General features: G+C 35.7%; 1 protein-coding gene and 1 long non-coding RNA gene across 10 annotated transcripts in view; one reads left to right on the top strand and one right to left on the bottom strand.

The window, feature by feature from the left end:
- Positions 1-15800, bottom strand: part of KDM6A (lysine demethylase 6A) — a 209058-nt gene that overhangs the window by 11952 nt on the left and 181306 nt on the right. For all 9 annotated transcript variants that reach the window (XM_082446346.1, XM_082446348.1, XM_082446347.1 and 6 more), the window contains 3 exons: positions 12269-12383; positions 9575-9762; positions 8632-8773 (listed from right to left, as the gene is read on the bottom strand). In XM_082446346.1, coding sequence (XP_082302472.1) covers positions 8632-8773; positions 9575-9762; positions 12269-12383 — 445 coding nt within the window. The remainder of the gene's footprint in view (positions 1-8631; positions 8774-9574; positions 9763-12268; positions 12384-15800) is intronic.
- LOC309652668 overlaps positions 1-15800 on the top strand; it is a 371335-nt gene that overhangs the window by 186330 nt on the left and 169205 nt on the right. The window lies entirely within an intron of this gene.

Genomic DNA, 15800 nt, shown 5'->3' with positions numbered 1-15800 from the left:
CTCCTCAGTTATCTATTTTATACATAGTAGTGTATGTACGTCAGTCTCAAACTCCCAATTCATCCCACCTCCCAACATTCTATTACTATTTGATATGCTCCTCCGAAGTCTAAGACTTCCTAATATTGAACTTGTCAGAGGAAAATGGGCTCTTTGGCATTCTGATTTTTGACATTTTAAAATATACTGAACTACTTATTACATGATTTAAGTGGATATAACAAAGTAGTTGAAGAAACCAGAGTTTCCAATGTATCAGAAACATACTATCATTACCTTAACTTGCTAATACTCCAACACGATTGCAACAATTTATACCATATTAGTTGGAGTTGGCCTTATCTACCACTGAGATTAAACCAGTTAACTGCATCTAAAAAGAATCCATTTATTCTGAAAGCCTGTTATCTACAGGGAAGTCTAATCATTACCAAGACTCTGCACTACTCACTTGCTACGTTATCATTTGATTCCTTTCAAGGATCCTATTAAAAGAAATACTTCAATGCTAAAACATAATGAATATATGAGTCTTATGAAAGTGAAGTGAAAAAGAGCCTTTGCACTACTAACTATATAGGGAGAAAATGTAGGCCAAGCAATGTATCTCAAATATCTGAAAATGGGAACAATGAATTTGTAAAGAATGAGGGTTTCTCTTAGCTCTCAATCAACTAGTTTAAAATTAAAATCAAAGGGTAAAAACTGTATATTATGAAGAAGATGGATAAAAAGCAGCAATAATCTCCCCACTCTCAACTTTAAGTTTTAAACTGCCTACTTAAAACTTCATTCACTCAGGACTCACTAATGAAAATATCTATAACAGAGTCTCTACTGGAGTGGGACACGGGTTTACCAAAGGTAAACGCCATCAACAGTTACTCTCAAAAATGTATAACCCAAATAAAATTATGAGAAAACATATCCAAAATATGGAACTCTATACAACACAAAGGTCTACTCTCTTCAAAATAAAAATCATGAGAAAAGACTCCCATAGATTTAAAAGAGACTAAAGACACAATGACTACATACTGAATTCAATGTGAACCTTGATTCAATTTGGATGGAGGTGGGAGGGGGAGAGCTAAAGACATTCTGGGTAGTTGGGAAATTTAAATGTAGACTATGTATTAGCTGATTACTATTGAACTCCATATTTCTTATGTATGGTAAATGGTACTGTGGTTATGTGAGAATAAATATCCTTACTCTTAAGAGATACGGGTTGAAATATCTGGGGTGACATGTCATAACATCTGCGAATTACTTTTTCATATAACTCAGCCAAAAAAGTATGTGCGCAAGTATGTGAATACAGAGACTGATAGGGAAATGTGGCAAAAACTCATCTGATGACTCCAGATGAAGTTATCTAGGTACTGATTGTACTATTCTTTCAGCTTTTTTTTTGTAGAATAAAAAAGTTTCAAAAGAAAAAGTTGGAGGAAAAAGTATAAGTAAGTTTGGGAGGGGGCATGCAGTAATGTGTTACAGGCAAATTTAATATGTTTTAAAGGATAAGATATATTAACATGGAAAAACGGTCACAGTTCAGTGAACAAAAGGAAGAGATCAGTAGCTTTACATTTATTGTCTTCCTTAATTCATTTCTTTGCGTGGGCACTGCTCTACTTTAAGAATGGCTAATGGTTCAGAAAACTCAACAGCTAATACCTTAGCAGGGATTACCTATCAGCCAGCTGAGAGATACAAATGTGTATCTCAGACTCCTTCTCTAAACAATAGAACCATATATCCATCTGATTACTTTAAAGAGATTCCCACTGAAACATCGTAAAAGGAATTCAAGTTCTACGTGTCTAAAGCCAGCCAATCTGGTAATCATCATGTCCTATATCTAACCCATTTCCTCTTTTCTTCCTTTACTCCCAGTTTCATCAATAAGCACAAATATCCCACTGCATGGCCCAAGACAAAGCCCCAGCAATACTGATTCCCCTCTCACCTCTACCACCCAATCAACCAATATGCCTATTTTACCTTCTATCCTTTGTCTTTCCTTTTGTCTGAAATGTAGCAACTACCTTCTAATTAATATGCCTCTAAATCTTCTGCCCTCCATTTAGTACTTCATCTTGCTGTCAAGTGATCTAGCATGCAAATTTGATCATTATTAAAAATATTAGAAATTCTAAAGGCTTCTCATTAGCAGCTGCTGCCAATGTGAAGTCTACTTGAAATTTTTAGCAACAAAAGTTTAAATCTACACTCTTCAGCTGATATAAATGAACGAGCAGGGCTTAATCCTGAGAGACATTTGAAAGTTTAGTCTAAAGAAGGAGAAACTAAGCTTACTTGCAGCATATGGGGTATGTGGAAAAAAGTTTATGTTCATTTGAACAGTGAAAGGAAACCAAAAGAGAAGTTACGCACTGAGCTTCCACTAAAATGTTCCTAAGGAGTTAGGCTGTGAACTTTTCAAGTCAAGTTCACTGAAATATGAAAAGAAGTAATCAAGATAATGAATATTCCTTGAATGATACTGACTCATGCCAATGTAGGAGACATCTGGAAGAATGTGAAGGAGTATGAAGATTAGCGTATTTTAGAAAAATAGCTAGAATGTAGAAATTTTGAGATTTACTAAATGACTTACTCAGATAAAGGACTTTATGGAATTGTAGGGCTCTAAAAGACCCAACTTGAATTTAAAAGTGCAAAGAAAAAAACAAGAGTGGTGTTGACTTTTTAAAATAACCACAGGTAATTCATTCTCAAAATGATAAGAAGGGATTAGTAGGTGACAATAGGAGAGAACATCATGTCCCATTATTAATCACTCAGTGCAAATACAGTTCATAATCTCTTATAGTCCCACAAATTTTTCATAAATTTTGCATAAACTCATTGGTGTTGAAACTTGACCTGGGGCTTTTTATAGTTTTCACTTAGCTCATCAGAGTGACTATTTATATGTTTTACTGCAGAAATATTAATGTGTTTGATGCTAGCACACTGCCACAAACTCTGGTGGGAGGGTAAAATAAATGTACTGTTTTACCTTTCTAAATCCAAAGAATTCTGAATACCAAAACACATTTGGCCTAAGGGGTTTAGGATAAAGGACTATGAAGCTGTAGTACTACTTCTATGAAGCCTTTCCTAAATGTTCCCCTCTCTCAGAAGCGCCTTCCTCTATGCTCTCCCATTTATTTTTAAAACAGTATCTCCATCATTAAAGCAAAGATCATGTATTTGAACGTTTTGACTACTTCCCCATTTATTTTAAGCAGCCTGAGAAGTGATCAGATCCTTCTGTCACCTAGCACTATACCTGAGTTCCAACTCAGTTCATAATGTAGATTAAACAAATAAAAGAATGAAAAGAACTGGGTAGAGCCGAGTGAATGACTGGATAAGAAGGCACAAAGTAAATTTTCCTTAGATTCTTTATGGTTGGGCAGACTAAGCATTTAACCATGAAAACCTAAAAGTCACACATTGTAAATTCACAGTATTTTAAGAACTAAAAAAAAACAATAATAAGGAAGAAGACCATCTTTGCAAATCTTCTCCATTCACTTGTTATGTCTAGGTGATGATTATTATTTTTTTTAAATAGCCTACAATTCATACGCTCAATGTATACTGAATTAATGCTTTACTGAAAGATAATTCAAAGAAGAAAAGGGATGGTGTGTAAAAATTGCAGTTCGTATTAAAGACGGTTTAAAATACCAAATAAAGTGATAAAAATAGAAAATTCAAGCACACATCTAAAAGAAATGGAGAAATGGCTGACAAGGTAAGTGGGGGTCAGACTGGAGGTACACATGGGGATTTTAAAGAAAGTACATCTGTGCCTTTGTACATTTAGAATAGTTGGTTGTCACTGGTGACCTCAGCAAGAGAAGTGACAGGAGCATACAGAAAGTCAAATTGTTGTGGATGGTAGAGTGAACAGGAAGGAAGGAGATGAAGAAAATGACTCAAAGCAGAGGGAAGGAACTGCAATGGAGAACCATTTCTTAAGAACTGGTATAGCTCACAAGCCAGAACAAACTAATACCACTTCCCTTGTTGGCAGAATACTAGACTTGAGGAGCAAAGCAATGATGTGGATGTAACAGTTTTAAAGCGAAACTAAGCTTGCGGAAAAAGACTCCCTCTCTATTTCTGTAACAATATATTCTCTGTGTTGTCTTCTGACCTTTATCTAGTTCACCTATTTGCTTTTCTTAAATAGAAGTATTCCCCCAAGTTCTATCCCCAACGCCCCCCTCCTCTTCCTCTCAAGGCAATCACGAAGCACTAGGTAGAAGATCCCCTAGTCAGTCAGCTCTGACTTTGCTCTCTGGAATCCTGCATTTACTACAGCTTCTAATAAACGGCTCTATACAACTATTTTACTGGCTCCTCAAACCTGCCACTGTTTCAAAATGAAGCCCCATGCCACAGATATATCCAAGTGGCTTTTACATAAGACAGATATGGGCTTAAATCTCGCTCTAACCAAATGGGTGACCATGGGATGCTGAGAGGCATACCTGAGATACAGTCTGGGAAGCACTTTGCTCAGTGCCTGGCTAAGGACCAAGCTCAGTTTATTAACTAACATTATTACTAAACCATCTAGAACTCAGACTTGAAAACCCAGAGTATCTTTGATTCACTTCTTTATCTTATCATCCAGAAGCTAATTCTATCTATTTAACTGCTAGAAACATCTTTATGAAACTCAAATTAGATCGTATTAGTTAAAAACCTACCAAAAGCTCTCCAACAGAATAAACTTAAGTTGGGCACACAACACATGATCTGCCACTAAGAACTTTTACAACTATATCTTTCTTATTCTACTACTCATCACACACATTGTGTGTGAGCACACTCAAGCCAGAATATACCACCAACTGTTGTCAACATATATACAGCAGAGTTGCATCATATAATACATTTAAGTTTGTGCAAATACACAGTAGGGAAGGAAGTCAGAAGGGAGGGCAAAGGAGGAGGTATTAGGGAGAAAATGAGAGCAGGTGGAAGAGAAGATAATCTGAAGCGAGTACGCATTTACCTTTCCTCTAGGCAGCCGGACTTCCCCTGAGCTGCTCACAATGTAAGCAGCTTACCACGCTGAGTATGATTTTAGTAGTTAGTGCAACGGGGTCTCCCAACGTAAGCTGAATATTTTGTCTGGAGCTCTACTGAAGAAAAGGGATTTATTCCCTCACTGAAGGAAAACATGACTGTGTTGGACTGAAGGAGACATGGTATGTATATATACTATTGTGTTATGGATGAACTTGGGAATCTTTCCGATGGTGCAAGAGTTTGGTCTTAAGTTGGCTTTAGGTGCTATACCTCTCTCCTCTCCCTGCCTCCACATCTTTACCCTTCACACAAAATATCTGCTCCCCAAAATACACAGACTTCTCTGACTCCGTGGGGCTGGAAAGAATTGAGTGGGTCTGTTGCATTTCTTTCAATCTATTTATTTGTATGCACTAACTTTTACTTCAAGACAGGAACTATGCCATATACACATATACATACCCTCTCAGTGCCTAACCCAGAGCCTTGTATACAGTCAGCAAATATTCATTAAATGAAAGAAAGTATAAACAAAAGAAAGGGAGCAATGTTGGCTGGTGAAAAGTATACTTTCAGCAATAGATGAATGACTGTATTTTAAAAAGGAAGTTTACAGAGTAAGGCCTAGGGGTCTGGATTTATGGTTAACATTTTCAATCTGCATGATGACAAACAGAGCTTGCTAATCATATCTCGTGACAACTCAAGCTGGGAACAGAATTCTTAATATAATGAAGAATGCAATCAAGATTCAAATGATTGGACACTTTGTAGCTCAGAGTAAAAATGGAATAAGGTAAGTACATAAGTGCATTTACTTAGGCTAAATAAATGTAAGGAAGGTATGAGGAACAACAGTATCACCAGTAATTTTAAGTAAAAAAATATTCAAATTATGTGTATCCAATTTTAACACAAGGCAACCTTAAGATAAAGATAATGCAAGTGTCAATGCTCAACATTTCAAATATTAAGAGGGACAATGATAAACTGGAAGGAGTCTAGAAGGACGACAAGGATGATGGGGGTGAGCGGGATGAAAAGATGATAGAGGTCAGATGTTTAAATACCAAAGACCAGATAGGAAGAAGAGAATATGACAATAATCTTTTCTCTGATTCCTTTTTCCCTCTTCCCCCAATATCCAATCTGTGAGCAAGTGCCGTGAGCTTTTAGCTCTACTACAGCCCCTACTTTAATCCCTCTTTCTACCCCCTTGGGTTAATATCTGTCCAGGATGGTCTATCCTGTTGCAACTGCCTCCTAACTGACCCCCTACATACACTTCTAAACTTGCCCCTTGGAATCCATTCTCTACAAAGCAACCAGATTCATTTTCTTAAAGTTTAAATCAGAACCCATCCCTCTCCTGCTTAAAATCCTCTAATGGTAACCTGTAACACCCTGAATTGATTTATAAACTTACCATGTTCTAAAAGTCCATGCACAAGCTGGTTCCTGGTCAGTTCATTGAGCTTATTGTTACCCCTCTCTCTCATTCTGCCATAGTCATACTGGTCTTTTTGCCCTATAAACATGCCAAAGTTATTCCCAATTCAGTCTTCACTTGCTCCCTGGGCCTGAAATGGTGTACCCCTAGATCTCTGCCTGGTTGACTCCATCTCATTATTCAGGTCTAAACACAAAACTCATCTTCCCAGACACCTTCCCTGACCATTTTAGAAAAAGCAGCACTCTCACCCTCACCCCCCAAATATTATCTATTTTGTCTTAGTCATATTATTTATCAGTAATTTATTCAACTGTCTGGAGGTCTGCCTTGCTCCACTAGAATTTAAGTCCTCTGAGGTCTGGGATTTTAACTTACACACTGCTATGTCTATCCTTAGAGCCTAGAACAGTGTTTGGTATAGAGCTGGTTCTCAAACACTTGTTGAATGGGATCTGATCTAAATCCCAAATATATTTAGGGAATTGGGACCAAATGACAGGTAGATTACAGGCCAATTTGTAAAGAACTTTCAAGAATTATAGTGAGGTAATGAGAATGTTCAAGAAGTTGCTGGATGCCCACAAATTATAGATGTTATAGAAGGGATTACTGCATTAAGCAGAAGTCCTAACTAAATGACCTCTAAAATCCTTTCCAATTATAAAATCCTAACCTATCCAAAAATGTAATCAGTCACTTTCAGTCTTCATAGCTGTTATATATAAATTGTTTCTATACTGCACCATCCCTTTACCGTCAGGTGATCTGAATCAGCCTCTAGTTTATGCCTATTTCCTCCAGCTTACTAAATATCTTCAGTGACTTTATGTAATTTTTTCTCCCAAAAGTAACCCTGAACTTAATATTCAGAGCAAAAGACCAATCTGAGATATAACAGGATAACCCCATTACCAATTACATTTATAGAGTATGGTACCTAAAATCCAACTTTTTAAAGGATTTGTACATTACTTGCTATGATTTGCTTTTTGTTACCTTTTGTCTCCCCCTACCACTTCTGCCCAGGACTAGAAAAACTAGTGCAAATGATAAAGGAATAAGATAATCCACAGGCATGTTACCTTGACCCCACAGTTTTTGTTTGAATAAAATTTTAGATTTAGGTTTGAAATCACTTTAATAAGCTAGGATTCCTTTCAAAAAACAGTAGTTTGAAAACAACACATGCTGACCAAATTAATATAGCTGTAGGAAAAATACTTAAGTACTATTTTAACTAAGATGAAGACAAACTTATTTTATCAGTGAGTATAAAGCAGTGTATTTCAGAATGAGTTTTTGATATCAATTCTTCAAAGATACTGGTCAAACAAATATGTTTGGGAAATACATTATAATCCTTCTCCCCCACACAAAAAATAATACCAACTTTACAGTCTCTAAAATATTTCACAAAAAATTAGAAAATAAAGGACTTGTTGAACTTTATATAATCCATCGTTTCCCATATTTCTTTGACCAGAATTCCTCACCTTTTGGGGTTAGACATAATAGTGGTAGAAAACACAGTTTAGGGAAACACTGCTATATAGCACTGTTTGAAAATATTACTTCTAAATAGATTTATAAAATAGCTAGGATAGAAACTGTGACAATAAATGAGAAGGTTACTGGGGTATATGTATTCAAATAACTTGAATTAAGTGTTTAAAGCAGGTAAGAAAAGGGACAATTATAAGATGGATGATTTAATTAAAAATTTTAAAATTAACGTTTAAGTCAAATCCCTATATTAAATGCTAATTTCTCTGTACCAGAAAATACTTTTGTGATGCCATTCCCTCGCCCTGATACTAAGTGCAGTCTTTCAATATTAAAACTAAAGTTCTCCTAGGAATTGAGTGGTTCAGCACAGGTTTGTTTGTGAATCTGCTGGTTTAGAATTATTTGTGCCTTTGTTCCTCTTTGTACCATAGTGTACTGACTATGGGGAAGGGAAAAATACTTTTAACATGTGGATTCTCTTATATTACATTTTGCTAGACATCTGGACCATTTTGTTTTGATGTCAACATAAGTCTATGGGGGGAAAAAGTACTGAATAGTTAACACTCCCCAAAAAGAGAGGGACTACAGCAGTTTTAGAAAGCACTTACTTAATCATTTCAAAAAGCTTTGGATCTGAGACCTTGATATTTCGTGCCATATTCCAGGAAAGATGAACCATGGGTACTATTGACTTCACACTTTGCAATTTGTTCCATTCGTACCGTTCCACTGCCAATTTATACTGGCAGGCTAGGAAAAAAAAAACAGTTATAAAGCAACCCAAAGTACCAAAGATATGAAGATAACCATTATCACCTTCTCAGGTGATATCATCAACACCAATTCTGAAAATCTCAAAACATTACAAAAGTATTTTTAATGTTTTTTTGATAATTGTGGTAATAATAATAGTAGCGATCATGTAAAGAGTGCTTACTATAACTTTGTGCCACGCATTTGTTCTGAGGTATTTCGATACACTATACCATTTAATCTTTACCATTACCTTATTAATTTTATCATTTCCATTATACAGATGAAGAAATTGAGGCCCAGAGAGGTTATATAACTTGCCCAAAGTTGCAAAAGCCAGGTCCTGGTCCTAATCCAGGTCTTTCTGGCTCCAGAGGCCATATTCTTAATCTTAAATATCTACTGCCTGAAGGCAGGCATAAATCAAACAGATTTTGACATAACAGGGCTATTCATATGACATACCAGATAAAAGAAAAATTTCAAAGAATGAAATTTTGTACTTTGCTTTCTCCCATAAAGGGTTTCCTTTAAAAAGCACTCTAAAAATTATTAAAAGTACCTCTTGTATATAAAGACATAAATTTGTTATTTGCTGAGATCTACAGTCTTGGATTTCTATTTGTTAACTTAGTATCTTGTACTACAAATTAAAATTTTACTCAAGGAGGCATTCTTCCTCCAATTTTTAGTGAGTTATATTCCAAGAAAAAAAAGAATAAACCCATCAGATAGAATCCCTTATAAATTAAAGTTGTTAGTTTTTTTTTTTTTTTTAAAGCATATTCTTTAAAATACCTGTAAGTGGACCAACATTCCAAGCAATGTTGTTGCACCAGCCAATAGCCTGAACCCAATGCACAGTGCCTGCATTTATCCAGACCAAATCTCCAGGTCGCTGAATAAACCTATACACTGGAACATTTGCTTCATAAAGATCTTCAAGGTTGGGCCACCAAGAACCCATTAGGAAATTCAAATTATTTCTGGAATAAGAAAAAATATTGCAAATGGATCAAGTACTTTAATAAGTTCATTATAAGACTGAAAGACATTATCAAAAGTTTTTAAAAATATGCTCATTCATTGCACTTGAAACTTACTGCTTATGCAATAAGAAACTGCAGTATGTAAAGTGAGTGAAGTTACAGTTAGGTAGTAGATGACTTATCCAAAGATCAGTATTACTACCTTCCACTGATTTTTCAAAGATCCAAATGAAATCAAAAGCTATTTTTAAGTAACACTTATATATATTAACCTTTAATTTCATTTCACTACAGGCTATTTTGATCAAACCCTTTTCCTTGGCACATCTAGAAATCTCTAACAGGTAAATGGAAGGTGGAGTTGGCATCAAGTCATCTAAATCCATAAACAGGAACGCCATGGCAGATATATAAGTTCAATGTCTGAGGAAAAGCAGAATAGAAAACAGAAATGTTCTCTACTGCTGTTTTGAATCTTAAGCAGGAAAGGGAGCAGCACGTCAGTCTCTGTACAGTTTTGATGACTAGCTAACTAAAACTATGCGGTTGAAAAAAAAACTTTATCAAAAATGAACATACATGCACAAATAACAATCATCACCACTACCACCACCACCGATACTTTGGAGACATTCTAAAGATCATATTACTAAGCTTTTCCTTTAAAATCTGGCTTCTTATTCTACTTCATCATGATATGATACGAAGTATTTTTTAAACTACATACAGTGCAGAAAAACTTGCCTATAAAGCCAAGTATGGTTATAAACACAAATCTTAGTCCTGCTTAACCCATGTGTTGTTATAAAATTAGAAAAAACTTTCTAACCAAAAGCAAGCAAGCAATCAAGTAAGACCACCTAATAATCAATAGCTAAGTTAAAAAAACAAAAAATCAAACTTACAAAAAAGAAACAAATCAAGCATCCTCTTTATCATATAGTCAAGTGAATGGTTATTTCATGACAGATATTATCTAAAGTCATAAAACAAACTATACAGACATGGTCAAATCAGTTACTATCAAAGGAAGTATCCTTATGTGAAACAAAATTACACTGAAATGCAGAGGTAGCAAGTGCTATTTCTGCAACTTAGTTTTAAATTTACCTGACCCTTCAGACTTTTAAATTATCCACATGTTCAAGCTTTTTAGACATTATCTGCCTATTCTAATTATTCTTTATTCTCAGGTTACCTCTACATTCAGATAGGAAAAAAAACTAAATCCTAACAATAGTCAATCCCTACTCAGAAATAATGAACAAGGATCACTGTACTATAGCTGCAATAATGTACTACTATCTCAAAGTTTAAGAAATAAAAATATTCCTGCAGCACAATAGAGATTTCCTACATGACACAGTTCTTTCTCTGCTACCACCAGATTGCTGGTCCAGTATAGATTAAAGTAGATCAGGTTATTTCATCACAGCATTTGAAACTTTAAAATTCCACATCTTGAGCTTTCTTACATTAAAGGAAACCTATACATTAGATAAAGACAATAAAAGGTGATTATCTTTTGCTTGTATATAAAGAAATTTTGGATTATTATGGTTGTTTTTGCAACTATATTTACACTTCATACTAAATCAAGATATTTATGGCAACGATCTTTTAACCCAAAATTTAAATATTATAAATTAGTATGTGGAATATGTGTGTAATTAGTTTTCAAAGTCTCTCACATGTAAATGTTTTTGGTGGTTTTTTCTCTCTTTATCTTACTGGGTTGGGGGGAATAACACCAAATGTATGTATAATTTATGTGTTTAACCATAATAATTTTCCAATTTTTAATGGAAAAAATATCAGGTTCTTAAGTAATGGAGTATTTTTTTAAAACACAGTAAGACAAATAATTAAATTTAAATCAATGAAAACAATTCCAAGGTACCCTTTAACACAAGATAATTAAATGAACAGTTTCTAGGATCTTAAGGAAAGGAACATTTCCACTATGTGAGTTCTTTGAATTCTAGGAAACAAAATCTGAAGCTGCTGTTTAAATTTTATAAAATTCCTTTATAGGAAAAGTTGTCAATGTAGTTTTAAAAAGAATTTATATCATGACGATATAGCAAAGAGTAATACGTTCAAGCTTGTGTTATTAACCACCTATAAGGGTACTCAATTATAGAATTCCTTCCACTTCTAAAACCATTTATAGTAGAATAATTTTTCTTTTAATACAGATCTTTCACATGAACAAGTATTTACACATCAATTGTTTAATGAACCCAGTAAACAACTCAACTTTCTACCCCCTAAATTCAAGACTATTACTACTACATGAAGTGGTTTCAAGGCATCTTTCTTAAAGTATTCCCAATAACACAAAATAATAGGTTTGTAATCAAATCATTTTAAATGAATTTTCTGCTGAATGGTTAAGTGAAAACTGGTTACATGTGTTAGGATATCCAGCTTAGTAAGCTGCCCTTTACAATTACTATTTTTGAATAATTATGTTTAAAGAAAATTCAGTTTGGAAACCTACTTTTCACAGAAGTCATTCAGAACACCCCAGTAACCTTCAGGAACAACAAACCATTCACAGTCACCTGGACCAATATTTATGTTAACTGAACAGAAATTGTTATTTTCTTGATGACCTGAAATGTGAAAAGAAAAAAGTAATCAGCAGACAATAAATTCTATAGAAAAATGTGTCTTTAGAAATGAAACCTTGGAAATGTTCAACAGAGAATGCTCCAGTGCTATTCAATTGTTTATCTGTATAGCATTTTTGTGTCAAGTCTAGTTTTAGAGCTGAGTTTGGTCAACTCCTAACTTATTCAGTAGGAGCTTCTGTGGAAGACAACCTAAATCATGGTTAAAAGCTTAGGTTTTGAAGCCAGGCTCCTTCGCTTAGTCATTATGTGAACCTGGGCAAGTTTCTAAACCTCTGACTCAGTTTCCTGTAAGATTTGATGATAATGATTCTGGTAAGTCAATGGGTTGTTCTGAGGATCAATGAAGTAAGGACTGCTTCTAATAGTGCCTAATACATGGTATATAATAAATATTAGCTATTATTGATATTGTTACCACTTCTTCCTTGTGAACTAATCCCCATTTCTCACAAGTAGTATTAGGACATCAGTAAAGAGGCAGGAAGTCTAATTTTCAAAATGTAGCTGCAGGAGTGGTATCAACAAAGATGGCAGAGCAGGGAACTCTGGGGGAACTTGCCAGAAACACCAAAAAAAAAAAAAAACAAAAAAAATCTAGTGAAAACTGTCAGAAGCAACCTTACTAGAAATCTGGACAATAAGTCAAAGGTTTACAGTAACCAAGCAACTGACAAAAAGAAAAGGTGACTTAAACACAGTAGGAGTTCTTTATGTAACCTACCTTATCTCTACCTCCACCACCAGTGTGGCAGTGGACTTAAAAGAGTAGTTTGTATGGCTAGTGTGAGTGTCCCTGGTTCTGGAGGGAGCAGAGTAATCTTGTTCCCAAAGAACTGTGTTCCTCTGTTTTGTCTACACTGCAGTTTCCCCAAAAGACTGACAGAAGGGATTTCTCTTTGTTTCACCTACCTCAGTACTCTATCAGGGCAAGCATTTCAATGGAGGAGGAGCCCCCCCAAAACACTGTAAGACTAAAGTAAAGAACAAGCTGATACCACCAAGGACAAAACCAAAAACAAAACAAACAAAATAACCAGTTGGGGCAAACAACAGACATGCCAAAGGCTTGGAAGGAAAAGCTGGGGAGTGAGATTTTAGGGGAATAAAGGCTTTGAAAAGTTCCTGTGTATACTGTAGAACTCAGAAGCCAAACGCATACGCAGGGCAAGAGGTATGCTCAGAAAAAATCCTAAGAAGACCATAAACTAACCTCTCGCTGACCTTTAGGCTCAGTGCAAGCAAGGAAGTAAAAGCTAGAGTTGTAAGCAGCATGGCTAAGTGTAGAAGAAGTGACTCAAAATGGAGGCAATCGGGACTTCCCTGGTCCAGTGGGTAAGACTCTGCACTCCCAATGCAGGGGCCCCGGGTTCAATCCCTGGTCCAGGAACTAGATCCCACATGCATATGCTGCAACTAAGAGTTCGCATGCCGCAACTAAGAAGCCCGTGTGCCACAACTATGAAGCCGCATGCCGCAACTAAAAGATCCCGTGTGCCGCAATGAAGACCTGGCGCAGCCAAAGTAAAATAAATAAATAAATTTTAAAAAAAATGGAGGCAATCTGCAAAGACCTAGAGAATTCTTTTTTCTTTTTCCCACTCTTCTTTCCTTTTTTGGCCACCAGGCATTTAAAGAAATCCCTGTCATATCACTGCTGAGATAATTAATAGAAAGGAGACTTCAGTGCCCACACACGACAAGGAATACAGTCTTTGCAAAAATAGTGTGAATACTATATATAAAATAGATAACTAACAAGGATAACTAGTAACTACTGTATAACTCTACTCAATACTCTGTAATGGCCTATATGAGAAAACAATCTAAAAAAGAGCGGATATACGTATATGTATAACAGAAAAAAGAAGTGTGGAAAGTCACTAAACGAATAGATGACTATGGCCCACAACAAGCAACAACAACAAATCTTAGAGAGGAGAATCTGATTTCTGTAACTGCTGCATCGTAATATTCAAAATGTCAAAACACTAGCAGAGCACTATGCTAAATGTACAAAGACTTCAGAGACTACATCCTACAGAGAATATACTCAAATACTCAAAGTCAGTTTTCAACAAAAAATCACGAGGCATGTAAAGAAACAAGGAAGTATTGTTCAGTCACCGAAAGAAAAGGAAAAAAAAAGAAAGAAATTAACAAAAGCTATTCCTGAAAAGGCACAGACACTGGACTTACTAGGCAAACACTTTATATCAACTATCTTAAAATATGCTTAAAGAGCTAAAGAAAACCATGTAAAAGAACAAAAGGAGGGACTTCCCTGGTGGTGCAGTGGTTAAGAATCCGCCTGCCAATGCAGGGGACACGGGATCGAGCTCTGGTCCGGGAAGATCCCACATGCCGCGGAGCAACTAAGCCCATGCATCACAACTAATGAAGCCCGCGTGCCTAGAGCCCGTGCTCTGCAGCAAGAGAAGCCACCGCAATGAGAAGCCCGCACACCACAACAAAGAGTAGCCCCCACTCACCACAACTAGAGAAAGCCCGCACACAGCAATGGAGACCCAACACAGCCAAAAAAATAAGTTGGAAAAAAAAAAAAAAAAACCAAAAGGAAACAAGGAGAATGATGTCTCAACAAACAGATTATCAGTGAAGAGACAGAAATCATAATAAGGAAGGAAATAAAAGTTGAAGCTGGAAAATATAGTAAATGAAATGAATTCACTAGTGGGCTTCTCAATAGCAGATGTGAACAGGCTAAAGAAAGAATCAGCAAACTTATAGATAGGTCAAATGAAACTATACATTCTGGGGAGAAGAAAGCAAACAATGAAAAAAAATTCACAGACCCTAAGAGACCTGTGCGACACCATCAAATATGCTAACACATGCATTGTGGGAGTCCCAGAAGAAGAAGAGAAAAGGGCAGTAAGAATATTTGAAGAAATGATGGTCAAAAACTTCCCAAATTTGACAAACGACATGAATCTACATATCCAAGAAGCTCAAGGAACTCTAGGAAAGATAAACTCAAAAAGATCCACACTAAGACACATTAATAATCAAGCTGTAGAAAGGCAAAGGAAATCTAGAAAGAAGAAAAGGAGAAGTGACTGTCACATACACGGATCATCAATAAAATAGCTGGTTTCATATCAGAAACCATGGAGGCCAGAAAGCAATGGCTTAACACATTTAAATTGCTGAAAGGAAAAAAAAATTAACCAAGAATCTGGCAAAACTATTCTTCAAAAATAAAAGAGAATCTAGTCAATCTGCTCTGTAAGAAATGCTAGAGTTTTTCAGGTTGAAATGAAAGAATATAAGACAGTAACAGAAAGCCCTATGAAGAGATAAAGGACCACAGTAAAGATAACTACGTAAGCTGAAGACTCACACTCCAAGTTTGAAACTTACCTCAAAGGTAGGGTA

This window comes from Balaenoptera physalus (genome assembly GCF_965194825.1).
Source record: "Balaenoptera physalus genome assembly, chromosome: X".
NCBI lineage: Eukaryota > Metazoa > Chordata > Mammalia > Artiodactyla > Balaenopteridae > Balaenoptera > Balaenoptera physalus.
The sequence above is the reverse complement of the archived record's forward strand: the minus strand, read 5'-3'. Positions and strand labels throughout refer to the sequence as shown.